Source organism: Cannabis sativa, chromosome 8, assembly GCF_029168945.1.
Source record: "Cannabis sativa cultivar Pink pepper isolate KNU-18-1 chromosome 8, ASM2916894v1, whole genome shotgun sequence".
NCBI lineage: Eukaryota > Viridiplantae > Streptophyta > Magnoliopsida > Rosales > Cannabaceae > Cannabis > Cannabis sativa.
In genome coordinates this window covers 18,259,602-18,281,003 of record NC_083608.1, presented here as the reverse complement: position 1 = coordinate 18,281,003, position 21,402 = coordinate 18,259,602, and the positions used below count along the sequence as shown (strand labels likewise).

At 32.3% G+C, this 21,402-nt stretch overlaps 5 protein-coding genes across 7 annotated transcripts; 3 read left to right on the top strand and 2 right to left on the bottom strand.

Annotated features, from left to right (window-relative positions):
• The first annotated feature begins 218 nt into the window (after positions 1-218).
• Positions 219-1,634, top strand: LOC115699613 (NDR1/HIN1-like protein 1). Its single transcript, XM_030627104.2, has one exon. It carries the CDS (start codon positions 735-737, stop codon positions 1,362-1,364), a length of 630 nt encoding a protein of 209 aa, XP_030482964.2. The 5' UTR covers positions 219-734; the 3' UTR covers positions 1,365-1,634.
• A 6,651-nt stretch (positions 1,635-8,285) lies between these two features.
• On the top strand, positions 8,286-9,357 carry LOC115701169 (NDR1/HIN1-like protein 3). Its single transcript, XM_030628881.2, has one exon. The coding sequence runs from the start codon at positions 8,296-8,298 to the stop codon at positions 9,034-9,036; it is 741 nt and encodes a 246-aa protein (XP_030484741.2). The 5' UTR covers positions 8,286-8,295; the 3' UTR covers positions 9,037-9,357.
• A 547-nt stretch (positions 9,358-9,904) lies between these two features.
• LOC115699862 (NDR1/HIN1-like protein 3) lies at positions 9,905-10,906 on the top strand. Its single transcript, XM_061102503.1, has one exon. The coding sequence runs from the start codon at positions 10,055-10,057 to the stop codon at positions 10,811-10,813; it is 759 nt and encodes a 252-aa protein (XP_060958486.1). The 5' UTR covers positions 9,905-10,054; the 3' UTR covers positions 10,814-10,906.
• Positions 10,907-12,089: 1,183 nt separating this feature from the next.
• LOC133030040 (uncharacterized) lies at positions 12,090-20,399 on the bottom strand. 3 transcript variants are annotated; one of them, XM_061102270.1, is made up of 2 exons: positions 20,216-20,399; positions 12,090-12,518 (listed from the first exon to the last, which is right to left on the bottom strand). In XM_061102270.1, the coding sequence occupies exon 2, from the start codon at positions 12,510-12,512 to the stop codon at positions 12,147-12,149; it is 366 nt and encodes a 121-aa protein (XP_060958253.1). In that variant the 5' UTR covers positions 12,513-12,518; positions 20,216-20,399; the 3' UTR covers positions 12,090-12,146. The 3 variants fall into 3 exon arrangements, 2 of the variants coding, with proteins under 2 accessions (XP_060958253.1, XP_060958252.1); XM_061102269.1 differs by lacking the exon at positions 20,216-20,399 and adding an exon at positions 13,048-13,146; XR_009683941.1 differs by lacking the exon at positions 12,090-12,518 and adding an exon at positions 18,861-18,950.
• Positions 15,004-17,496, bottom strand: LOC133030449 (uncharacterized). Its single transcript, XM_061103192.1, has 3 exons — positions 15,859-17,496; positions 15,328-15,769; positions 15,004-15,203 (listed from the first exon to the last, which is right to left on the bottom strand). Exons 1-3 carry the CDS (start codon positions 17,494-17,496, stop codon positions 15,004-15,006), a joined length of 2,280 nt encoding a protein of 759 aa, XP_060959175.1.
• Positions 20,400-21,402: the final 1,003 nt, after the last annotated feature.

The window sequence follows — 21,402 nt, the reverse complement described above, 5'->3', positions numbered from 1 at the left end:
ATTTAGTACGTAGTAGTTGGTGTATAGTCTTGAAAATACTAATAGGAAATTGTAAGAGATACATCAATACGTATATATAGATTTCTAATAGTATCAAATTTTTTAATATCATAAAAAGAAAAATCATACGTCAATACTAGTCATTGCAATAATATGCATATTGGTCACACATAAAATTATAGATATATAGTTTTATAAAATCAAAGCGCACTTGCCTAAATCCTAATCATGTAACTAAATGGAATAATACATTAATCATACTCACCAAATTGTCACTTCCCATCAAACCACTACCAAAGTAACTAGACTCATTTTACTAAACCCAGCTCAATAAATATCACACAAGTTAATTATAATGATCATATATATATATATATATTTAAAGAGCTTCGTAAATACATATATACTTACATAAATGTCCTTTCAACCATTCAAATGTAATGCATTATCTCTCTCTCTCTCTTTTCTTTTGTTATATATAAATAAACCCCAAAGAGAGGCACCCTACGCTTTCGTCTCACGCCACGGTCAATTATCAAAAGCACAGAGAGAGAGAGAGAGAAAGTGAGAGTGAGAGAGAGTTCTGGTTATTAGTTCTCTTTATTCTTATCTTTCTTAATTCTCTCCTTTTTCATTAGTATTTAGATTCACAAAAAATACGAGTATATACTACTTTAATTCATCATCTGTATAGAGATCTCTCAGAATCTCCAAATTCTCTTTCTGAAAAAATTATGTCGTCGAAGGACTGCGGCCACCACGGGAAGAAACGGGAAAAGCTTATCCGGCGAATCTGCGCCGGTTTCCTGATCTTCCTCTTCATCGTATTGGTGTTGGTTCTGTTAATTTGGGCTATTCTTCAACCTTCAAAACCCAGATTTATTCTCCAAGACGTAACCGTTTACGCCTTCAACACCACCGTCCCCAATTTCTTAACTTCCAATTTTCAGGTAACTATTTCCTCTCGAAACCCAAACGATAAGATCGGTGTCTACTACGACAGACTCGACGTTTACGGAGTCTATCATAACCAACAAATTACTTACCGTACTCGAATACCGCCCACCTACCAAGGTCACAAAGACGTTAACGTTTGGTCACCGTTTGTTTACGGTAACCTTGTTCCTGTTGCGCCGTTTAATTCCATGGCGTTGACTCAAGACCAAGCTAACGGCGCCGTTATGATCATGTTCAAGGCTGACGGAAGGGTGCGTTGGAAAGTGGGCACGTTTATCTCTGGCCGTTATCATTTCTACGTCAAGTGTTTGGCGTTTATCAATTTGGGAAATAAGAATTCAGGAATTATTGTGGGTGAAAACGCCGTTAAGTATCAGATTGTCCAGAGATGCAGCGTCAACGTATGAGAGATCACGCCGTTACTCATGTCTATTAAGCACCGTTAGTGTTTTTTTTTTTTAAATTTCTGTGTTAATTAATTAGTTTCATCTGTTTGAATATTGGACCGTATATGATACACGTATAAGTCCTTGAATTGTACATTTTGCTATAGAATAAAAAATATCTGAGTATGAGAGATGATAAAAACAGGTATAGCAAAATTGCAATATTATATGTGAACCGGAAATTGTAGAATAAATTATATATATTATAAAAGAAATTTGCAATTATCATTATTTTGGATATATTACAATAATTTTAGTGGAGGGTGTAATGTCGTTTTCTTTCATCATCTAAAATGACACAATTTTCTATTTTGATTGTAAAGTTTCTTTTTCAATTCTTTATGCTTTGTTTCTGTTCACACATTTTTTTTTTCCTTCCATTTTATATTTATCTTCGTTGTATTTTTGCTCTTTTGTATAAAGTCTAAACAAGTTTTGTATATTAATTATTACAAAATGCGAAATTGTAGTACTAGAAAAGGGTTCGTTAACACACCAAACTTTTTGCCACCAAAAAAAGAAAAATAAGAAAAGATCACATACAATGAATGAAACATAACTAATAAATTCAACTCTTTGGTCCATAAAATAGTAATAGTCCTAAAATATAGAGGTTAACCATAATAATAATAATAATTAGGGGTGTTAACAAAGTATCCGATCCAATCCAATCTGCACGATCCAATCCAATCCAATCCGCAAAATGCGGATATCCGCACTTGTGCGGATTGGATTGGATTGAAAAATCTAAAATCCGCACTTGTGCGGATTGGATGTTGTTTGACCTCAAAAAGTAACCGATCCAATCCAATCCGCACTTAAATATATATTTTTAAAAAATTATAATATGTAATATATATTAATTAAAAAAAAAACACAAACTTCTAATTTCTTAATCTTTTTTAGTAATATATTGAGTTGGTGTATTTTATTTATTTTGTAATAAAAAATACAAGAAAAATAATTCTTATTCACATAGACACATACACGTAAAGTTTAAATATATATATACTAGTTTATTTATTTTAGTAATTAGATACATATATATTTTAGTGTAAATCTAAAGATAAGTATATATATATATTGATATATATGTATATTGGTTTAATTTGTATATAAATAGAGATGGAAATAGATTAGTATTGGAGATTAAGAAACAATAGTCTTTTTTTAATTTTTTTTTCTATGAAATATTAAATAATTTATTATTAAAAAAATAACCGATCCAATCTGCATGGATTGGATTGGATTTAAACTCGGATTGGATCCAAAATATGAAATCCGCACTTAGTGCGGATTGGATGTTGTTTGACCAAAAAAGTGCGGATTGGATCGGATGAACACCCCTAATAATAATATAATAATAAAATGAATAAAGACAACTTATTACAATAATCAAATGGGACAAAATGGGCTTCTAAGGGCGGTTCTTTCTTGGAAAGTAGTGGGTTTTGCCTTTCAAGCTTAATTGAAGGTAGAAAAAATTCATATTTTTAGGACCCTTTACTCAGTCATAGGCATACATAAATGCTTCCACATTATTTAATATTACTGTTTGTTGAGAGAGAGCTTCCACATTGTATATGTTAGATAGAAAATTTATGATATTTTCAAATGCATGTAAATATTGTAATGGGAACTAAGGATAGATAGGGAATAATTTGATAATTTGTGATTGTGTGTGTTTTATTTTTAATATCTTCCACTTTCACATGCTTAGTGGTGGTGGTCCTTTTCATCCCTCTTCTCCTAACCTGCTCTACCTACTAATAATAGTCATATTAGAAAAAGACTTTTCATTATTATGTAAACAACCCAATGGGTCATTATTTTTCATTTTAAACTTGAATCAAATTAAAATATTTTAGCTCCACTCATCACATGCCATTATAAAGTGGTGACAAACTAATAGATAAATGAACAATGAACCAGTGGTAGGACTAATTATATTATATATATAAAAATGTTTTGAAAAAATGCCAATTTCTTGAGAAGTTATGAAAAAGGCCTAATAATATTTACTAATGCAAAAAATACATTATTTTAATTAAAGTTTAAGAGATGGAATGGACACTCACACTAATTTCCATAAGAATGAATGGCTTTTTTCCAATTGATTTTCATTTGATTGCTCATTTTTTTGATAAGTTCGATTTGTTTGTCTATGCTTTCCTCTCCCAAAAAGAAAAGAGAGAAATTAGATCCATTTTTGGAGGGTGAGATTCTGATAGTGTCACATGGTCTGTCACCTGTAGTTAGGCAACATTTAAGAAGATAGTGAAGGTGTATTTTCTATATTTTGATAAGTCAAAGTTGGTTTGCTTTGATTCATTAATAAGTATTGGGGGACTCTAAGTTACTTTGGGCTTTGGTAGAAGAAGTTATTTATTGGACTAGACATCGGCCTGAGGCTGATTTATTTGGGCCTTTCTTAACAACCCTTCCGTTTTGTCTTTAAATCAAGCTTTATTAAATATTTCTAAATACTCTTGGATTCTAAGTTATGTATAAGTTACACTCTTTACTATGTTAAATAACATTTCAGATAATATTTTTCAAAATGATTTATAAAATATTAATCTGAGCTTTTTTTTTTTTCAAAGTAGAACATTAGAAGTATTATAATTAGGTTATTGTAACGTCCTAATTAAAAAAAAAGTCACATATCTTGATTACAGTGTGCTAATCATATTAATCGGGATCTAATAAACTAAGTGAATAAAATTTAACTTAAACAACAAAACAACTTCTAATAATAGTAATATACCTTTAATTCAAAATAAAAATAATATAGTTACATATTCTGGATGCTGTAAAATTCATTTCAAAATATTACAAGTTGTTTACATACAAGCCAACCTAACCGGAAAAGCTAAGATTTCTATACAATCTCCATGTTGGACCCAACTCTCGTGGTCTAGCTAGTTTGGCCAGAACTTGTACAATTCACCATCAATACTTTTGAACCCATGGCTTGCCTGGCACTGCTTTATCCTTTCCTGCAAAATAAAGCACCCATGAGTGAAAGCCCAGCAAAAAAACATAATCAAACTATAACATATAACATACATATCATACACTTAGTACGTCATTGCATATAGATCAGCGTGCCACTACACTAATATAACATGCCACTAGTCTTATGATGATGCCATCTTATCTTAGGTCTATATAATATAGATACTACGTGTTACACTCAGACGTCTATTTATTAAATAAGGGCTTATTAGGGTCGATCTCTGTTTTGATTATCAAGTTTAAACTAGTTATGCCTTGATTGCACAACTCTCAACATAGATTAAACTAATTATGCCGCCTTACTCGCGCATCTACATATACTCAATTAATTCATGTATGCATAGATATAGAAACTTTAGCGTAATAGTCTTAATTCACATTTTTAACTATAAATACAAAATATACAAGTGTGCCACCAAGCTATACTCTATGTGCAAGGTTCACTTTCTTATCTGAAATCCAAAGTATGAGGAGAATTCCAATCCACAAGTAATCTCGAGTAAGTGTCGTCGATCCTAGTCACAATCATGGGTTTAAAACATAATAGGGTTAATCCCAAAATAAAATTTAAAAAATATTCATAGTTAGGAATCTAACTCTGGACCAAGTAATAGAACTCATCACGAGCTTTCCAACGATATAAAGAACGTCTAAAATAGAGTTCAAAGTCAAAAGTTATGGTCAAAACTAGTTTAAAAAAATCCATGACCAAAAAGGGAATTAGCCCTGTGAAGGCGTTGCGGCACACCCTTAAAGAGGAGATCCCCTAATTCTTTGGGCTCATGGGCCACTACAAGAAAGATGAGCATTAATGAGGACAAATTTCGTTAGTAAAAACCCCTGTTTTCGTCAGTATTGCGCATCAATGAGGACATTTCGTTGGTAAAAAGTCGTTGGGAATACTTCGTTGGGAAAAACGATTATCAACAACGACTTTCACATCTGATATCAAATTGGCTCACTTTTTTTACCATTTCAAAAATACACCATTTCAACTCAACTTTCACATCTGATATCAAATTGGCTCAAAAGCCCAATATAAGGCATAAATAGGTATAAGTCCCATCAAAATATATATACCTAAACATGCATATTACTAAGCTCAAAAATCACAAAATTCATGCTATCAAGCTCATAGAAAAACCAAGTAGAATTTCATGCTCAAACTTACCAAATTGACACCAAAAACACCAAGCTATTTGACCCATTAACTCAGAATATACAAACTCAAATAACTCTTTGCTTTCATTCATGGAATAAACATAAAAACCACATCAAGAATACCTACATATGAATATCAAACAAACTCTAACCCTAGAATGTGATTTTTAAAAATTAAAACCATAAAGAGAAGAAATCAATACCTCAAATAGCTTACTAAACTTAGCCCATCACACACCAAAATTCACTTCAATTGCAACAATTCTTCTAAAAAACTAAAACAAATTTTCAAAAGGAGAGAGAGAGAGAGAGAGAGAGAGAGAGTAGAGGGGCAATGGGAGCTTCAAAAGGCAAGAAATGAGATTTTTCTTTTTAATTTTCAGAAATAAGACATATATCTCATTTTACTATAGTTTTGGTCAAATGACTATTTTGCTCTCAAAGCCTAAAAATAAAAATCATTAGGGCATAATTAAAAGTCCTTCCAACCACACAAAAAATTCCAATTAAACTCATATATCTCCTATTGTTATCATAATCTCATATATTCGATATTTTGGACTCCAAACCCGGTTCAAGCCAAAATATCTAATTATGACCATACCGCGCTAACTTGTTAAAATTTAACTGTAAAAAAAAAAGACGAATATACCATATAATAATTGTTAACTCAAACTTTTAGGTCTCCTTGTTTCGATGATTAACAATATTTGATTATTATTTGTTACTAATGATTTGTTGAGAGTTTACAATTTCTTACCCTTAAACTCTTTACTTTACAAGTTTGATTATATACTATCATTATTGCTTGCCATATTACTTGCATTTATTTGATTAAGTGTCTAATTGCTTAGTTTTGTGTTAAAAATTTTAATTTACTGAGCTCTAAGTAATATCATAAAAAAATAACAAAAATTGAGCTCTAAGTTATTAGTTTGTACTATTTTAAAAAATATTGTTGACCTCAAATTTGGCTACCGACTATAAAATTGTATTTATTACAAATATTACCATGTGTACACAATAAGAACAGGAAAGTAAAGAGACATAATATTTTTACAGAGGTTCAATCCTCTTAGTTAATGAGTAATGACCTATTCCTCTTTTGGTTGTATCAATACCAAAGATAATACCACTTAGATCACAAATATTGTAGATTCTGAAATGGCTCTCTTAAGATTACAATATGATATCAGTTGGCAAATCTCAAGTGAAAATGATGAAGAGACTTAATTATTCTCTTCTACAAAGCTTGGGGCGTGTAGAAGAGAGGGAGAGAGGGAATTAGGGTTTCATACTTAGAGTTTGAGAGCTTTAGGGTGCTTGAGACTTAGCCTCTTTAAGGTTAGGTTAATGCTCTTTATAGGAGACCTTACAAGAGAATATAACCTAATATCCCTAAAAAATTAGAAATATAACTATTTGTCATATAAATAAATAATAAACAACAAATAGGTTAATTGTCTCCTAAGAATTAATAAATAGTTGATATTTATCCCTTATATTTATTATGGGTTGTTTAAGCCTAATATTTCGTAGCTTATTGGATGGCTTGTCTTGGAGAATATAATCTAATAATCCTAAAGAATAGGAAATATATAACTATTTGTCATATAGATTAGTAATAAATAATAAATAGGTTACTTATCCCCTAACAATAGATAAATATTTGATATTTATCCTCTATTTTTATGGGTTGTTGAAGCCTAATATTTCGCAGCTTGAATGGTTGTCCCGGAAGCAAGTTGCACATCAAGTGCTTGTAAGGGTCAAGGCTACACATCAAGTGCCTGTTGTAGGGTGCAAGTTGGCCAGCCAAGTGCTTGCCAGGAGATATGCTAGCCGACCCTTCCTTTGCTAGAGGCTGGGTGGCTGGCTTATGCTGGCCATAGGGTCAGTTAGAGGTCCGACCAGACCTCTCCAGATGGCCAATTCATTGTCCCTTCATCCCGTTGAAGTATTCAGACTTCTCGTCAGTTAATATGTTGTGTACGATGACTTGACTAAGTTGTACTCCACGTGAAATTAATTGATCTTACCCACACAGACAAGTCACTCTCAAAGAAATATAAAAGTAAAATTTTCCAATTTTCTATTTGACAAAACTAGTTGCTCTTTTTTCTTTAACCTACAACATATAGTCATAATGAAAATAGTCTATTATGACTATGTGTACCTAGTTTGGTATCATGTTGGGTGGTTTTGCATCAATAAATCACTATATATTATACATTTGTTTTTGTTTTGATGAAAGAGAACTAATTCTGGTAAGTGAAACGGTGGTCATCTAGGAGAATTGACAAATTGGGTTGAAATGTGGGCTTTATACAAATTCACTATATATAAATATTTAAATATTTTTTTTCGACAATATCTAATCTATACACATCCTATAATATAATCTACGGTATGGTATTGCTTCTACACCTGATTAATTAAGCAAATTAAGTGTCTCTTTCATGAACATATAATATATATTTATTCTAATTAAATAGTTACATATAAATTACAACAATGGAGGATCACTGTTAAATTATTAAGAACGATACAAAATAAAAACTAACTAGTTATCAAGTCCAGTCAATTCAACGACCTAATTAACGAGATTGTAAGGTATTAAACCACAAACAATACAAACAATTAATTATAACTAACTTACTCAGTTCACAAACCATTATATCCATTCTATAAAACCCCATTCCCCAGTTATGACATGTACTCACTCAACTCAACTCAACGATTCTTAATTCTTAATTCTTATTTGCCTTTCTCATATCGACTTTTCTTTTATTCGAATATAATGTCAGATATCGAGAAACCAACCACCGATGAAAATGGGCCGGAGTCTGATGAGCCCAAAAGCCGAAAAGCCTTGATTTTGAAGATCGTAGCAGCCGTGGTTGTCGTCATTGGACTCACCATACTATTCTTCTGGATCGCAGTCAATCCCAGAAAGATGAAATTCCACGTCACCGAAGCCTCCTTCACTCAGTTCAGTCTCTCTAATGACAACACAAATCTTCTGTACAACCTTCGCCTTTCAGTCACCGTACGTAACCCTAACAAGAGGATAGGGTTCCAGTACGACCTAGTCGAGACAGAAGCTTATTACTACGGCGAGAAATTCGACTCGGGGAATCTTGTGTCGTTTTACCAACCCCCGAAGACCACGCGGGTTGTCGACACGTGGCTTTCGGGACAGGGAAAGGTGAGGTTAGAGTCGGAGGAGGTTGTGGAGTTTAAGGAGAGGAATGGTAATTCTGGGGTTTACCCTGTTGATTTGAAGATTCATTTCTATACTAGTGTGAGATTGGGAAGCATGAATATTGGTGATTTTAAGGTTAAGGTTAAATGTGGTTTGAAGGTTCCTTTGAGTGGTACTAGCTCTACTGCTTTTAATCCTACCAAGTGCGACGTTGATTTCAACCCACTTCTCGTCATTTATACTGACTGATGAGATCATCAAATGTTTCTCTCCCTCGATATGGAATATTATTATTATCTGAGTTTTTCTTTATATATTTAAATGTTTGTACTAGGTAATTTAATAATGTGTCGTTTTTACTTTGTTTATTAATTATTGATCGAAGATTCATTGTAACGGTTTATATATATGGTACAAATATCATATATATATATACATGTACTTGTTGTTTTGATTTATAATTTATCATATATTGATTATTAATGTTACTGCTGGGTAATTAGGAAGTATGTTCAAGTTCAATCATACTGGTTTTTCATTACATTAAACATAATATTTATTCAATAACTAGCTGCATGGTTATTATAACGCGTTATTTCATTTCTATATAACAAAGTTATATTAATTATTCACATGGATTAATTAGTACTTTTCCCATCATCTCTGTTTTTCGTTGTTCAAATCAAAGTTTGTACAAGATCCCTTTGACAAGCACGCTAGAAGTTTGGCCAGCGAGACTGATAATTCGTGTATTAATTATGTTAATTAACATGATTTTAATTAAGCGGATATACTTGCATATATTTATATACGTAATTCGAGTATTCTTAATTTTCTTTCAATATACTATAGCAGCGTTATGTGTTGTCTAAATTCCATAAACAAGAGGAGCTCTTGGCTCTATTGAGTTGAGAATCTTAAGATTTCAATATACATATATATTCATAGTTTTATTGTTTATTTGGTTGGTATTAATTTAGTTGAAATATATATATAATTATAAGTTACTATTTTGTTATATAATTATTTAATTAAATAAAAAATATTTAATTTTTTTTTAATACTATTTTTTCAGTGGGGGCTACTTTCTTTACTGCGTCCGTCCCTGATTATAAGCAACGTGCATTTCACATTGCTACACGTCTATATAAATATATAATTCAATATCATTTGATCATAATATATACTTCTACTAATATCTATATAGCTAGCTAATAAATATTTTTCCAACAAACTCAATTTGACCTTCTCTTTCTCTCACATTCAAATGAAAGATGATCAAGAAAAACAAACTACAACTTCTAATTCTCCAGACCCACAACCAATCTGTCGGCAAAACTCCGTTTACCGCCCAGGCCGCGGCGCAAACTCCGAATGCTGCAGCCGTTGCTGCTGCAGCTGCTTAAGACTACTCTTCCTCATATTAGTTGTCGCTATAGTCCTAACAGGCCTCGCCATAACTATCTCCTGCATCATCATAAACCCACACCAGATGAAGTTCCACGTGGCCCACGCAGCCTTCACCAAATTCGATTACGTATCAGCCAAGAAAACCCTTCACTTCAAACTTATCCTCAACGTGACCATCAGAAATCCCAACAAGAGAATTGGCATCCACTCTGATTCCAGCACCGATACCAATATCTGCGCTTATTACGACGACAAGTTTCTCGGAGTTGGCCTGTCGAATCTGTTGTCGTTGTACCTTCCGCCGGGGGCGAGTAGTCCCTTTGACTACAGTTGGGTGTCGTTTGAAGGCGAGAAAACGGTGTCGTTTGACTCTGGTGAGATGATGAAGAGGTTTAATCGTAGGAAGAGTGATGGGATTTTCCCTTTATTTATTAAGGTGAAGATGGTAAATAGTTTTAAAGTTGATCAGATGCATATTGGAGATTTTAAAAGCACGGTCAAGTGTCGTCTGAAGATTCCCCTTGTAAACGGTACTAATAATAGTAATAATAATAGGTTTAAGGACACTAAATGTGTGTATCATCTAAATCCATTTCCTATAATTTATACCGAATAGAACTATTATTTGTCATGTCTACATGATTTTGAAATTGAGATATAATTGTATTGTACTCTAATACACATTTGTATAACTTATGTTTATATAAAATTATGTGTATGCAAAAAAAATAAAAAAAATAATTAATATTAAATTAATCTCTTTTAAATGAATCAGAATTGTGTGTCAACTTCTAATAAGTACAACCTAATCAACACCCATTTGGCCTAGTATTCAAGATTTGATAATACATTTGTAGGCATAATAAAAGTAATTCTATTCTTTATATTTTAGTTTGCTTTAGAATTGAATCAGTAGTCCTATAATGCATTGACTCCAGTAGAAATTCTCTAGATGTGAAACATCATAGCAGCATTGGCATTCCAAAACCTGCTCATACGCTTAGCAACTTCAGTAAATATCTAGACCTCATATATGCTGCTTTGGAGCCTTCGTCATTAAGTTCACAAATTTTCTTACAAATAATATGGAATGTGACATTATTTCTTAAACCCCCAACAAAATATTCGGCTAATTAGTTAGTTATTTATTAACTAACTTAACAGTCAACAATAACAGCATACAAATTGGGTTCGTTGGCCTAGGGGACTGCTGATCTTAATTATAGAGAGAGAGAGAGCTAGGATTGAAAAATTGTATTGAGTAACATTAAGTTAATAAGTATTGAGGGATTACACCATGAAAGATTCATTGTGATTATTTCTCGGTAGCTCGTGAGATTGATGCATGTCTCTTATTCTCATCTAATAAAAATTGGTGGCCACTACAAAGATTAGCACTTTCGCAGGCGCAATTTAGCGTCTGCAAAAGTCCAATACAGCGCCTGCAAAAGTATTGCAGACGAATTTTCGCGCGTCCTCCAGCGTCCACATTTGCGCGTCTGGAAAAATCCGTGCGGACGGGAGTTGGAGCGCGTACGGAAAGTTAAAAACTCTTTGCAGGCGCATCAATAGCGCCTAAAAATATTATTAGAAATAAATTTATTTTTTTTTAAATTACTTTTGTAGGCGCTTTTAGTGCGCCCACAAAAAGCTAATAATACTTTTGTGGACGCATTTAAAGCGCCTGCAAAAGTATTTTAATAAAAGAAAAAAATTAATTATTTAATACAATTGCTTTCCAAAATTAATTCAAATATTTGATATTTATACACAAATATTTGTAAAACTAATGTTGCATTCATTTCTTTTAAAATGTTTAATACATAATATTGTTTTCTAAAATTTCATTATACTAACTAAATTCTCAAATAAAACTAGAATCAACCCAAAAGTTCAACACAAATATTCATATTCATACAATATTTTCATAAAGTTTCACAAATTGCATCTTAGGCATTGGATGAAGAGGCATTACTAACATTTGGAGGCTGGTAGTTGAAACCTGGCAAATGTTTCTTCAATTGCTCTATAAGTCCTTCAAAATTATCTTGAGTCTCTGTTAGCTTTTGTGTAAGAGAAACAATGGTAGCAACTTGATCTTTATATAGATTATAGACAAAGTTATTAGCAGCTCTTGTTCCACCAATCACCTTCAACCTAGGCATTGGACCTCTTCCTTTCTTATAACGTGAACGTGTTCCCAATACCATATCAACAATTTGGTCGTCAGACAAAATATCTGGCTGGTCAACAGTAACGTCAGAACCTGCAGGCTGACTAATATTTGTTCTCTGAGTAGAACGCAAATTGTCCATCTCTGTCTGCAATATTAGAACAAACAAATTAACAATAAAAACAGTAACAAAGCAAATAATTAATTAATCACATCATAATCATACATGTACAGAAAGAGAATGCCAAAAACAAGAAGGACAGAAAATGGTACCAACTGAGTCATCAAATATAGTTTATGAGAGGTGAACATACATAAAGAGTATTTCCTATAAATATATAGGTTTGAATAAACTCATGATCAGAAAACTGAAATATTGTAAACTCAGGTTATAATTTTTTTGCTAGTACTTGTATTTACATTTTCCATGACTAATTTTCTTTCAACTACAAATTAAGTAATTCATATATAATATTTAACATCATATACAATCTAATAAACTCTATATTCATATTAATTATATTATGATGACCAGTACTGTGTTAGGTAAGTATAACAATCAAGTTGAATCAAACAGATTTTAGTCAAGGTTCTAATATAACTACACAAGTTGAAACAATGACAAATAACATGCAAGGGCTGTTAGATAATGTGGTATGATATGATTTTAAACTTACAAACTTATCACTTGCAGTTTTATTTATCCACCCTTTTGTTGGATGCCAGTGCATATCTTTGAAATTATCCACCAAACTAGACAATTCTTTTGTGGTTGGATCCTCCTATAATTAAATATATAAATAATTAGTATGACAAATATAAAATAAATTAAAATGATAAAAAATAAAATAAAATAAATATTTATCATATTACCTTGCTCTTCATATGAGAGAAATAAGACTTTGAACCATGACGACTTTCAAATGGCATCATTGAACGATTAGCAGAATTTTTCTCCGATAGTTCCTGTATAAAAAAATGTTAATAAAACAAAGTTTTAGACTAAACAAAAGATTAATTACACGGTATGACACTAAAGAAAATATTAGACTAAACATGCATGGTATTAAGTATACCCCAGTTTCAGCACTTTAAATGTTAACAGAGAAAACATTTAAATGTTCCCTACTACCAACATTAATTCCCTGCTACCACATGAAGACCATTACTCTGCTGCCTAATATGATCATGACTAGTTAAACAAGTATAACAAACATTTCGAAGTCATATATATACAAATATATATTTCAAGGTTGATATTTAACAATCTAAATTATACACAAGTATGAAGAAAACAAGTAAAAAGCTCTAACGAAGAGCATAAAACAAATGGAATGCAATCAAATGCAAAACAAATGATATTAGTTACAGATAAGTCATCATTAGAAGAACACAATAAATTATGACAAAAGTCATCTAAAAATTCCAACTAACAAGGATACTACCAACGAAGAAGACACATATGGTGCAGCCCCAACATCATTGATAACAAAAATAGTTCTAAATCCATACACAGTTACAGATAAGTCATCATTGATAACAGAGCTTCATATATATCCAATTCATATATATGCATATACAAAAAAATGACTCAATTCACACAACTAGCAGAATAAATTTTCTCAAAAAACAAACAATATATATATATATAGTGAAAATACCTGTAGAAAGCAAAACAAATTAAGTTTTCAGTTAATTAAAGAGATTTGCGGCCATCCTAGTCATGCACAATTACATGTATAACAAACAAAAACTATAAAGAGGTGAAAAAGACAAATGAACTATGTTAAAATTACACTTTACCTTCTGTTTTTCCGAACAAAAGTAGTCACAAAGATTCAGCCAATCTGAAAGTTGTATATTCTCTGGTGGATTTGTTCTAGGTGCATTTGGGTCTTTCTCTCCAACCATCAATTTCCAATGCTTTTTTAAAATATGCAGCCATCCTCTAAATGACTTCATGACTAGTCTTTCAATCTCATCTAAAATGAGTATGTTGGATCAATCATAAACAAATTTCAACTGCATAATTCAATACAAATAGGTTAATGAATATGCTATAATCAAATAATTATTAAAATAAGATCATTTTACAGTTAAACTAAAAAAAAAAAGGTAGAACGAGTAATGTGCTCGCAATCCAAATATTGCTACTAATAAATAATATTAAAGTTTATTATTTATACTAGTTAGTTAATTACTTACTTGTAATCGTTCTAGAATTAAAGTTTTGTCTTCTTCTGGCACATCATCCCAACGAAATATACTAGGAGAAATCACATCTCGAACTTGTTGCCCAATCATGTTGTTGAAAGCTTTCCCATTATCTCCATAAGATTTTCCTGTAGCCGCATCAAATTCCACCACCAATGGATTTTTGGTTTTCTTAATTTTTTTCTCCACATTAGCACCTTTGGACTGGCCTCGTACTTTTCTTTTCTGTGTCTGAAATCCATTCTCATTAGAACTTTCAGTAGGAATAGTTGCTGAAGAAGACATACTTCTGCAATACAAGAGAGGAAAAAAAAATTAATATTTCATAGAATGCACAAGAATAAAAGATATAAACATAATCAAATATTAGAATAGAAAAATATAAAATTGAAAAGAATAAAAAGAGACAAATATACTTATTATTCATAATCAGATGTATCATCATCATCTTCTAGATGACTTTCCTCGTCTTCATATTCTCCAAGTGTATCATCTTCAAAATCACCATCATCAACTAAAACCTCATTATTCACCCTTACTTGAAGTAGTTCATCTACATTAGCGTTGACATCTTCTGCTTCGGCATCATCGTAAGGATGAAATTGCATATTATCAAGCGCTGGAAGTTAATCCATATGCGAAAATTAGAAGAATTATCTTCTTGAAATATTGGGATGTCATAGTAATTTTCCTCTGCTTGGCATCGACATTAATATTTGGAACATCCCATATATTTCGATTACTGACTTTGTGTGCAAGTCTCCAATTAGATTCATTCTTATCATCATTAGTATAAAATACCATTTGTGCTTGTGATGCAAGTATAAATGGATCGTCTTGACACCATAGATCACGAACAAACACACTAGTAAAATTTCCATCTTCTTGGATATTTCTATTTCTAGTGTCATACCATTTACACTTAAATAATAGTACATTATATCCTCTTAGATATGACATCTCAATAATATCTTCAAGGACTCCATAAAAGTTAGTCCCGCCTATCCCAGGAACACAAATGCCACTATTTTGTGTTTTGTGGTTAATATCTTGTTTCTCAGCAACAAACCTCACACCATGAATGATACACTCGGGATATGAATATGCAGAGGAATATGATCTATTTGCTATGGCATATATTTCATCTGACACCTCCTTTGATCCACTCTTTCGTAATTGATTGATCTAACACAAGCAACAATAAAAGAAACAATGTCATCTTGTGTTCTACTAATTTGTTAATATGAACTTAAAGAATAAGTTTAGATACTTACCCGATTTCTAAACCACTGAGGAAACTCAATTTCCTGTTTTTGATCCAAATTATGATTCCCTCGAGCCTTTAGTTGTTCCATGTGTTCATCAATATACTTGCGAATTTCTGGGCAATTATTCAAGATGTACCATTCAGCTTTTTTACGTTTAGTAGGTTTTAAAACTATAACCTCTTGCTTTCCAAATGCACGACCCACGTGCTTAAAAACAGAGAGTTGGTTATATGATTGTTTTACAACTCCGTCTTGATTCCTATCTGGTCGGTTGAATCGAGTTTCAATGTCACGAAAATACATGGAGCAAAATGTTAGGGCTTCATTCACAATATAAGCTTCAGCTATAGAACCCTCGGGACGTGCCCGATTTCTTACATATTTCTTGTAAACAGACACAGCTCTTTCAAAAGGGTACATCCATCGCATATGCACAGGTCCACCAAGAATTGCCTCTCGTGGCAAATGCAAAGCCAAATGGACCATTATATCAAAGAAAGCTGGAGGAAATATTTTTTCCAACTTGCAAAGAATGATTACTATGTTCTCTTGAAGTTTTTCAAGGTCGCCAACATTCAAAGTCCTTGCACAGAGTTGTTGAAAAAAATTACAAAATTCAGTTATCGCCTCACGAATCTCCTTCTTCAAATATGGTCGAATGCCAGCAGATAACAATCTTTGAAATAAGATATGACAATCGTGTGATTTAAGACCAGATATCCTATCCTCTTTTTCATTCACATTCTTTGATAAATTAGCTGCAAATCCATCTGGAAATCTGACTGATTTTATAAACTGGCAAAATTTATGTCTATCATCAACACTGAGTGTGTAAGGAGCTCGAGGTTTCTTCCACTTATTACCCACTTTATAAAGATGCAACTCTTTTCGAATATTCATATCTAAAAGATCAAGTCTCGCTTTATCTCTATCTTTAGATTTTCCATCAATGCTTAAAAGAGTCCCCAAAACACTATCACACACATTTTTTTCAATATGCATTACATCTAGGTTATGTCTCAATGATAGATGTGGCCAATAATCAAGCTCAAAAAAGATACTTTTTTTAGCCCAATTAAGTTCAGCAAGTGAACGATTGTGTTTAACACCTCCATACATCTTGTGCTTTCCGGGCAACTTTGTCTGTAGTTTTTCTAATTGTCTCAAGATCACATCGCTAGAATATAGTGTAGGTGGTGGCCTAAATTCTGGTTTTCCATCAAAGTGTTTACTTGTTCTCATCGGATCATTCATTGGAAGGAAACGCCTATGCCCAATGTAAGCTACCTTACTCCTTATTCCAACAGACGGGGTTTCTTCATTGCATGTTGGACAAGCTTTATACCCTTTAGTACTCCATCCAGACATTAAAGCATATGCAGGGTAATCATTAATAGTCCAAATTACTGCAGCACGCATTCGGAATATAGAGTCATCTATTACATCTCGAGTAAGTACGCCATTTTTCCATAACTCCTTCCACTCATCTACAAGAGGCCTCAAAAAGATATCCATGTCTTTTCCAGGTGCATTAGGACCAGGTATTAAAAGAGATAACATCATTGACTCTGGTTTCATGCACTTCCAAGGTGGTAAGTTGTATGGAACTACAATAACTGGCCACATACTATATGAAAGACTCATGTTTCCAAATGGATTAAATCCGTCTGTTGCCAAGCCCAATCTTACATTTCTTACTTCTGCCGCAAAGTCAGGGTATTTCTGATCAAAGTCTTTCCAAGCTTGAGCATCAGCTGGGTGTCACATCACACCATTTTCTTTTGGTCTCTCGGCATCATGCCACCTCATATCCTTGGATGTATGTCTAGAACTATACAAACGTTTCAATCGTGGAGTCAATGGAAAATAGCGCAGAACTTTATGAGGAACTTTTTTTCCACTTCCCTTACTATCAACCCAACGACTTTCACCAAAAATTGGGCAATTTTCTAACTTAGAATTTTCTTTCCAAAATAGAGCACAATCATACTTACAAACATGAATGGACTTGTACCCTAGCCCAAGATTTCGCAACTTTCTCTTTGTTTCATAATGAGATTCTGCTAAATACGTCCCTTGAGGAAAAGCTTTCTTTAATAAAGCGAGAAGCTGATCAAATGAATTATAACTCCATTTATTAATCACCTTTACATGCATTAATTTCACTAAGAAATTAAGTGCTAAGAAAGTTTGACAGCCTGGATATTACTCTTTCTCCATTTCATTCAACAATTCATCAAGTTTGATAGTCTCTTCATTACAGCTTGTAGGATCTCCATTTAATGATTCCTCGTTAACATTACTTGTTTCTCCAAACTCATCATGTCCGCAAATATCAGCTAACACATTAGCCATTTCATCGCTATCATCATCACCATCATCCACTAAGTCGTTATTTTCATATTGTTGAGACTGGAAAGACTCTCCATGGTATGACCAAATGGTATATGTTTGTTGAATACCATTTTGTACCAAATGATGCTCAACTATATATAAGTCTTGGAAACTTCGATTCAAACAAAAGCCACATGGACACCTAACTTGACCTTGTGTATTAATATAAGCCTTCGCTCTTTCAACAAATGCCTTTACACCTTTTATATACTCTATTGATAACCGATTCTCTATAGTCATCCAACTTTTATCAATTGACATTTCTAGTAGGAAAAACACATGTATATATCATGATACATTAAAATGAAAGAAAAACATAAGCCATAAGTTGAAATATATGTCTTTGAAACCATCCTAATAAATTATTAGAGTAGAAAGTTGAGCAAAGTAAAATATAATGTCACGAACAAAACTATATATGTATCATGATATTTGAGTCATTTAAGTAATAGAAAGAACATAAATCAAGAGTTGGCATATATTCCTTTGAAACAATCCTAATATAAATAGACAAGTAGATAAAAATATAATAGCATGAACCCAAAACCATATGCATATATAAAAATACAATAAAATTTGAGTCATTTAGGTGTTAGATAAAAATTATACCTGCAAGGGAAACTTCTCTAAGTAAAGATAGGTGGTAGAATAAAGTATAATTCTGAATATGTATTCTTGCTGTTGTAGAAATTAGATTCAGTATTCTGCATAAGAAATAAAAACAAAATTCAAACATATTTTATGCTTGGCAGAAAAAACTTGATTATACTGTTGTTTTGTCAACAGAGCAGGTGAATGATCTGTCTGCTCTCACTGGGGACCTTTTTAAAAGCTTTAACTATAACTTTACAAAATTAACTCATCAAGAAATGAAACTAGTAAAACATTATAAACTAATAACAATAATAATAACATAATTAGGCAATATTTTTGAATTTTTTTTTCTTTCCGAACATTCAAGTCAGGAGATGACTGCAAAGAATAAAACAGATATATTGATTTATCATGAATTATAAATTATAATCATAACTACTCTTTAAGACTTTTTTTTTAAAAAAAAAAAAATATATGTATATATACTTTTAAACAAAAATATATAAAAAAATAAATTTCCCTGCTGGCCATCAAGTGGGCATATATACTATTATATATAAATGCACACTCTGGATCACTTCTTATTACAGCTATGCCTTAATTTACAAAAGTCTAAAAGAAAACACAGAAGATAGAAAAACAAAATGGGAGGTCACATGGGCATTCCCATATGGGACCCCTAAACAAACAACACATTCATTCCCTGCTACCACATCAAGACCATGACTAGCACACTGTGACTACCACATTAGTACTTGAAATCTCTTACTTTTCAAGAAAATTTGATGGGTTGGTACTCTGCTGCCTAATATGATCATTTGTTGGTAAAGGTCAAAGCTAAAGAATTTAGGAGTTCAATGTTTAAACACATAATTTATGCAACTTATTTTGAGTTCTAGCCAACTTTGACTGGGGGCTGCCCCAACATATAATCATCACTTCTCTTTTTCATTTTGTGATACTGCTCTTTTTTTAGCAATACAGCCTTAAACACACGACTAAAAGTAAGGCAATGAATCATCACTCTTTTCGTGGATTGTTTAACAAAACCTAAGAAAACATTCCTCTACTTATTCAACAAGCTTAACAAACACTAAAATACACAAATCTAAACTTAAACACATTACTAATCAATGGCTCATAACACTAACAAGTGAACTTGAATTTGAAAGAATAGAAGGGAAATCAATGAAACAGCAACAAAGATTGGAATTAATACAAAAACAGGGTATATGGTTCTCTTATATATATAAATATAGAGAGAGAGAGAGAGAGAGAGAGAGAAACTTACAGAGAAGAGATGAATCATGAGGTAGCGAAAATGAAAATGTAATCAAAATCTAGAGAAAAGGAAAATGTAAAAGTGTAATACTACCTCAGATACAAGAGGAGAGAACCAATGGAGGCAGCGAAAATGGCAATGAAGAACCTCCACAACGGCGAAGAACTAGAACCAACAGCAATGGCGACGTCGACGGAGAGGTGGCGGCATGGCGGCGGCGACGACGACAACGTGGAAGGCTAGGGTTATCTTTTGACTGCGTGTAATAAAAATTGAATTGAGATGAAAATAGTAACTGGGCTGGGCTGAGCTGAAAATTGAATAAAAGAGTAACTGGGCTAGACTGTTTTCATTTTTATCAAAAAGCCCGTCCGTAAAAGTGTTTACACATTTACAGATGCTTTAAAAGTGTCTGTGTTATTTTTGAAACTTTTATAGACCAGCTGAAAGCCCCCACAAAAGTATGGCTACTTTTATGAACGCTTTTCCACTGTTCAGCGCCTTTATTGGTAATCTTTTGCAGGCGTATCAATTGTAAAACGCCTGTAAAACTAATCATTCTTGTAGTGGGCATTGCTTTTAAATTGGAGTAGTACTAAGTGTTATATTATTTATCAATAATATAATGTGTAGATTAAATACATGTAACAAACTAATATGTAACATATGACATTATATATTATCTGTCATCATTTTGTAATATTTGGAGGAGTTGTTACTATGAGTAACTTCCACCATTATCACCAACTTTAAGAGTGTAAAAGGTGTTACACATCTTTATTTGAAATTCTTAATGGTATAGGAGTTATGTTGTGCATGAGTTACATCTCTATAGGAGTTATGGTGTGCATGAGTTACATCTCTTTATTGAGTCCATAACATCCATGGAGGTTATGACTTATGAATTTTGAATTTCAAATGGTGATATCCTAAACACTATATAAAGGAGGTCTATGGTGCTCATTTGGGAGTAAGAGATGTCAAGTTTTCTATCAAGAAAGCACTTTGCTAGAAAACCCTAAAAGGCTTGATAATTCCCAAAGCTATTTCTTAGAGAGTTCTCTTGGTGCTTAGAGATAGGGAGAAATAAGCTTTTGGACAAAGGTGTAATACCTTGTTTAAGTCATGGTGATCCCCACTAATCTACACTCAAGGTTGTGAGTGAGTGTATATATATATTATTCTCTTGTTATATATATATACATATTTTATATTACATGTGTTCTTATCTTCTTCTACATTTCTTATATATAATATATATACTGTATATATATATTGTA